The sequence below is a fragment of the Malurus melanocephalus genome, unplaced genomic scaffold (assembly GCF_030028575.1).
Source record: "Malurus melanocephalus ecotype Western Australia unplaced genomic scaffold, MMel_1.1 scaffold_413, whole genome shotgun sequence".
NCBI classification, from domain to species: Eukaryota; Metazoa; Chordata; class Aves; order Passeriformes; family Maluridae; genus Malurus; species Malurus melanocephalus.
The window spans coordinates 425,722-431,721 of NW_026623645.1; the positions used below are offsets into that span (position 1 = coordinate 425,722).

At 39.8% G+C, this 6,000-nt stretch overlaps 1 protein-coding gene across 4 annotated transcripts in view; it reads left to right on the top strand.

The window, feature by feature from the left end:
• Positions 1-4,697, top strand: part of MAPK10 (mitogen-activated protein kinase 10) — a 75,746-nt gene extending 71,049 nt beyond the window's left edge. For 3 of the 4 annotated variants that reach the window (XM_057379628.1, XM_057379629.1, XM_057379630.1), the window contains exon 12: positions 302-4,697. In XM_057379628.1, the coding sequence (XP_057235611.1) occupies positions 302-444 (143 nt within the window). In that variant the 3' untranslated portion in view covers positions 445-4,697. Of the gene's footprint in view, positions 1-296 lie in introns of all 4 variants that reach the window. The other variant, XM_057379632.1, reaches the window with a different exon arrangement.
• Positions 4,698-6,000: the final 1,303 nt, after the last annotated feature.

The following is a 6,000-nucleotide window of genomic DNA, read 5'->3' on the forward strand; positions in this document are numbered from 1 at the left end:
CTCTGACTGTTGGRTGTTTGGAAGCTCTGAGAAGCTAAAACCAAGTGGGGTGACAAACACTGTACRAGGTGTAACTTTTCAAAGCAGACTGTTGAGGGAGAGAATTTCCTGGTAAGATATTCAGTATAGTCCAATGCCTAAGGTTTGTATGGCCCATTTTCTACTAACGTTTGCTGCTGTGTAAAGTGCTCTGTGTGCTCCCATGCTTGTTGCCACAGGGTGAGTACCCTTTGCTTTTTGAGGTGYGACAAACTCTGGGGTTTCGGGTTTAATCACGTTGGTGTTCGTTTTCGTAGCACAGGTGCAGCAGTGAACAGCAGTGAGAGCCTCCCTCCATCCTCATCTGTCAACGACATCTCATCCATGTCCACGGATCAAACCCTGGCGTCTGACACGGACAGCAGCCTGGAAGCTTCTGCGGGACCCCTCGGTTGTTGCAGGTGACTAGCCGCCTGCCTGCGAAACCCAGCGTTCTTCAGAGGATGATGGAACCTAGGAGGGAAAAAATTAACGGGAGCTCAGAGATGAAAAGAAAGAGAAATAAAATACAAAGATTTAAGTGAAACAAGCAAACAAACAAAAAAAAATCTTTTCAGCCTGCTTCTCCTACAGAGTTATGTAATGCAGCTAAGCTCAAGTGTATATTTAACTTATAGTTGCTCTGCTTTGGTCTTCTTCCAGTGATGCTTACTGGGGGGGGAAAAAAAAAAGGAACTGAAAAATCCTTTTTTTACCCCCCTTCCCACAAGATGTAAAATGAATGGCTGCAAAACCAGCAACCTGCAACTGTCTTTTTCACACTGGCATGACAAGGTGTGCAGTAGCCAATCTCCACCGTATGAGTGTGTGTCTGCTCTCACTCTCTCTGCTCTGCCATCTGCGCAGGGAGGCAGGCAGGGATCTCCATGCATTTCTCCTCACACACCAACAGTACATACACACACGTGCCAACAGAATCCTGGCAGTGCATGCAGCTGTGTGCCTGCACATCTGCACAGGCACCTCGTGGGCACTCCACAGCTATAAATGGCCCGTTCCAGGTGGACTGCATAACTACATATGGGATATTACCCATACATATTCGATCTGTTTGCTCATTGATGAGGTTGCATTTACAGTATGAGGACTTGTGGAAGTGTAAATAACCACATAGAAYTGTGGCTCCCTCAGACACTTGAAGATGTAGCACCAAATTTCTGCTGAGAGTTGTATATATATTTTGAAATAATARCCGGTTTTATTGAAAGAAGAAGCCACAGAGCTTCCTAGAAAAATGTTAGTTTGTGAATGTTAAGACTTGTTCTGATTTTTAGAGCAGATATGCCAAGCTAAGACTGGGTTAGAAGGAAGCACATGTATCTTTGCAAGCTACAGGGAACAAGARTGAAGGGTTTCTATGCATGTCTAAGCCCAGAAGGATATCAGTAAGCAACTTCTTTTTGTCAGTGTTAAGTGAGTTATCATCTTAGGTCATAGGTAGGCTCGCTATTTTGAATTACATGTWTGTTTGTAAATTAGAGGGTATGACAGGGTTGGGGAATGGGCAGATTATGATCAGAAGGACATGCAACAGCTTGTTTTTATTTTAYGTCTAGATCTTTACAAGGTTAGATGGAGAAAGGATATTTTCAGCCCACTCCCTCTCAGTGTGTGTTTGCAGCTTAGAGTTTGTTTTCCATTTTAATCAGTCCCTTGCAGGCACTTCTGCCACTCAGAGAACAGGCTTCTCTGGGTGCTTTTGGCTGTTTATTTCCTCATACAAATCATTGGACTCCCCAGAAGTTTTAGCAGCTGTGTTGTATGGAAAAGAGCACAGAGTGCATGGGTYTAGTTTTCCTACATTCTAATAGCCGAGGTTGTCAATCAGCTCGTGCGCTGGGCTGGAAGAGTCGCAGCCAGGGGTCTTGGGCAGTTTGGACAAGTTCTGAAGAACCCAACAGTGACTGAATATCAAATTGAATTTACCAGGTGATAAAACACAGTATTTCCCATGGTAAGTAACAAGAAGTATTTTTACTAGAGAATGACTAAAYTTTATACAGAATTTCAGAACAACTGAATATGTTTCCAGCCTAAACAGTAATTGGCATTTTCCACTGCAAGGTCATCGTTATCCGAATTGGAAATTAACTAAAATCCGAGTCATCTGTCCTTTTACCAGAGTGTGCMATGTAATCTGAAATGAGCTAAATCCTACTCCAATGCTTTTCCAAATGTCAGAGAGAGAAACTGTTTGTACTATGTTAGTGGATATTTAAAATTCACTAATTCTTTTGTACTCAAAACTCTACCAAAATAGGACTTTCCATTGGGTGGCTTACAAGCCTGCCGTTCTGTGGTAGGAGAAAAAATTGAGTATCAAGCCAGATTTTGTTCAAAGGGAAGAAAGGTAAGACTTCTCTCCAGGGTGGGGAGGAGGGGAGATAAAAATTAAGAGGACATAAAATAAAATCAGATTTGGTAAGTCTGAGCTATGTCAGAATGGCTGTAGGAAGTGGGTTTTTTTCCCTGGTTATATTTTTGGTAGATTTTTWTCAAAAGTTTTTTTGAGGATAAAATTAGGTTGTTAAAAACTCAGAGCAGTAATTTTAAAAGCAATAATTTACTACTGCTAAATWTATTTAGCAATATTCTCTCTTAAGCCATGAAACATCAGGTCATTATTGARTGATGTAACTCTCACTCCAAAGCCAATGAGGATAAAAGTATTGAAAGGTTAACAGCAAAGCTCTGTAGGTATGTAGGCAATAACACCAAGGGTGACTTCTTAGCAATAATTAAATGTATCACCTCCAGACTGAATTCACCATAGATACACATTAATAATATTCAGGTAACTACTATCTACTTTACATTCCTTAGTGTGCACCATTTGGGTGCGTTACTTAAACAAAACTAAACAAAGWCTCATWGAGGCAAAGCTGTATGTAAGAGAARCTGCAAAAATGCCACCAGTGTAGAAACTTGGAGTAATCCCAGTCCAATGCCAGTGATATTATGAAGATGTAGCATAGGCAATAGCAGGGAAGCCATTTATAGTAGATGGAGACTTGTAGATCTCCCATGTTTCATCTGTTGAAGCCAAAAATTGAACTCTTAGTCCCATGGATAATTCAGTCTTGTTTGGGTTCATGAGTGCAGGTGGAGAAGCAGTGACCAGAGAAGGTGTCCTTTGGTCAGTGCTGAATGAATTCACAGCACAGGAGTTACACAGCTTTATTCCCTGATTCTGCTGAGCACCAGTGCTTGTTCAAACAGCTCATGGAGACTGGAGGATGCTTACAAAGGTTGCAAACTAGCATGTGCTTTTGTCCTTTGCTCAGCAGTGATYGACATCAGCATGTGCTTAAGTGCCTTGCTGAAATGGGGCCTAAAAGAATTACTGCATCTTTTTGTCCTCAAATTGGTCTCCTTCATGAGAAGCTCTGCCTSGGGGAGGAGACTTGGAGCTGTCCACATTGGACACTAGGAAAAAAAAAAAAAAGCCATCCGTGAAGAAAAGCATTAGTTGTTTACAATTCTGGTCCCTTGTATGTCCAAACTGAAGCAGCGACCGTCAAGCAGGAATAGCATCCTTTGCTTTGCTTTGTGCCAGAATTTGGTGCTGTCAGCTGATACCTTGCAACAACATATGTACTCTTGAGTAAAGGATTGTAGTGATGATGTTCTGAGGCTGTCTTAAGGAAAAACTTTTTTTTTTCCTGATTCTAGAAATTTTGATACCCTCCTCTTCAAGTCTGTTCCCCTTTGTTGCAAAATTTTGTTCAGCTTGATCATGATAGATGCTTTTCTTATTTTTGCCATTGATCTTTTAAACTTACTTCTGTTTAAAATGTTAGTAAATGTAGTACTTGGGCAACAATTTTCACATAATTCTCTGAGKTTTGCAATTGTGAGCAAAAATTATGGCCACCACTGCAGAAGTGAAGGAAATTGGGAAGCCAGAGATCTATGACAGATGTTCCAAGGTATTTGGGCACCCAAAKGGGGCAATCTGAGAGCCTGTGCCAGAAATGGCATACTTTACATCATCCTGAATGGATGGACACCTTGGCATTTCTGAAAATGTACCTAGGAGCCCCTTGGCATCCTAAGTGCCTCAATACCCAAGAAAATTCTGTCCTAAGTGGCTTAGCTAAGTCATGTATACAGGCATCATCAGSGTGAGRAGAATGGCAGGAGCATTAACTGTCAGTGGCTGCTCAGACCACTGGCTGCACTGAGAAGGTAGAGTRGAAAATTTCTTCAAAATATCCCTGCTTTTTTTTCAGATGGAGGACTTTGAAAAAAAAAAAAAAAGAAGCCAGAACAGCTCTTAAAAGACCCTTTCTCTATCTTCTTACTCACCAGAGAGTTTAATGAGGATGAGGAATTGATTTACTACAAGTTGATGCAAGGTTATATATGTTTTCAATGTAGTTTTTGGAAACAGTCTTTAGATACTGACTTGGTAGCTGAAATAGTATCTTGTGAGTTTTGACTCTGTTCCATTACAATCTATCTTCAGAGAGCTCAGCTATTTGAGTTGGTCACAGTGATTTATGTGAATTGTATTGTGGTTGATGTTCCCCCCTCCCATCAAGGATTCCATGGCACAAATAGATAGCAAGCCTGCATTACATAAAGCAGACTTAAATTGGAGAGCAGGTATGGTAGTGTGTAAAAAAAAACAAAAAAAAAAAAACCAAAACAAACCAAAACAATCCCCCCAAAAAACCAACAAAGCTACAAAAAGCCTGATCAGGCTTTCTAAGCTCTCATGCCCTGATGATTTTCCTCTGGAAATCACCAGTTCCTGCACAACGTTGGCTTCCAAAGGTTGTGTGAGACAGATTATCATGTCAGTACGCCACTCTTCCAAATTTATAAGCAATTGGGTTCATATAAATTGCTTTATATTCATAGATATTGCTTTTCCTTCTGAGTCTGGGATAGCAATACTGAAGAAATTAGACCTGTTGCAGTGCCTTTAGGGAATTTACCAAAGTAGTGCTACTTAACTCACTTAACTTGTATTCTAAATTTGTCAGTAAGCACCAGTGATGTCTTTTCTACCAAATTATTTTCTCATGAAAAACATGCTCATAGGAACTTCCAGAGCTGCCTGAGAGAGTCACTTTCAGCAAATCTCCCAATTTTTTTATTTTAAAAGTGTTTTGAGTATCCTGTAATTATTATAAAATGGAATTGGAATCTTTTAATTCAAAATAACTTCTAGTGAGCAATGCTAACTTATTTCTATTGCAAGGTTCGCAGTATTTCAAAGGATCAAAAATTATTTTAGTTTCAGATCTATTTATTTCAATTCATTCAGATCTGTTTCTATTTCTTCCTTCATGCTTATTGAGAGTTTAAAAATTTGTGCGAATTCAAACATGCAAAAACAAACAAACAAAAAAGGCATTTTGCAACAAACTCTGTGCTTCCAGGGAGAGCAATACGAAAGAARACCTGCAGGGAACAATTAGTTTTTCTTTTAAAGGTCTGAGCTAGAGGTTCAATTTATGTTTAGACTTTTCTTTTTACTTGCTTCTGTATTTGTGTGTAGGGAAGAGAGGGTGTACATACGGATTTTTAGAACCTCTGTTCTTCTCATGCTCAATCCAAGTTCTCAGTGTGGGTAAAGAGAGGAATTGTAACATGATCACACATCTTCAAGAATCTGATGGCTGTGCTTATTTGAACTTCCACCACTTTACAAAGGACACAGTTAACTAATTGCAAGCTCAAGGTGATCTTTTTCACACAMAMACACACACACACACACACACACACAYATAAGAAAATCATTGTGCAGTAGGTTTGAATATTATGTGAATATGTTATGTCTTAGTTGGTAAGATGCTTGAGGGATGCAGGGGAATGGTGAATGTATCATCTTCACCAATGAGCTGGAAAACACACCTGTCCAGTGAAATTTAGTGGAATCTGCTTAKTGTATTAGGAACTTGCCAGTGTGGCCTGATCTTTCTTTTTTCCTTTTTGTTGTTGGTTTGGGTT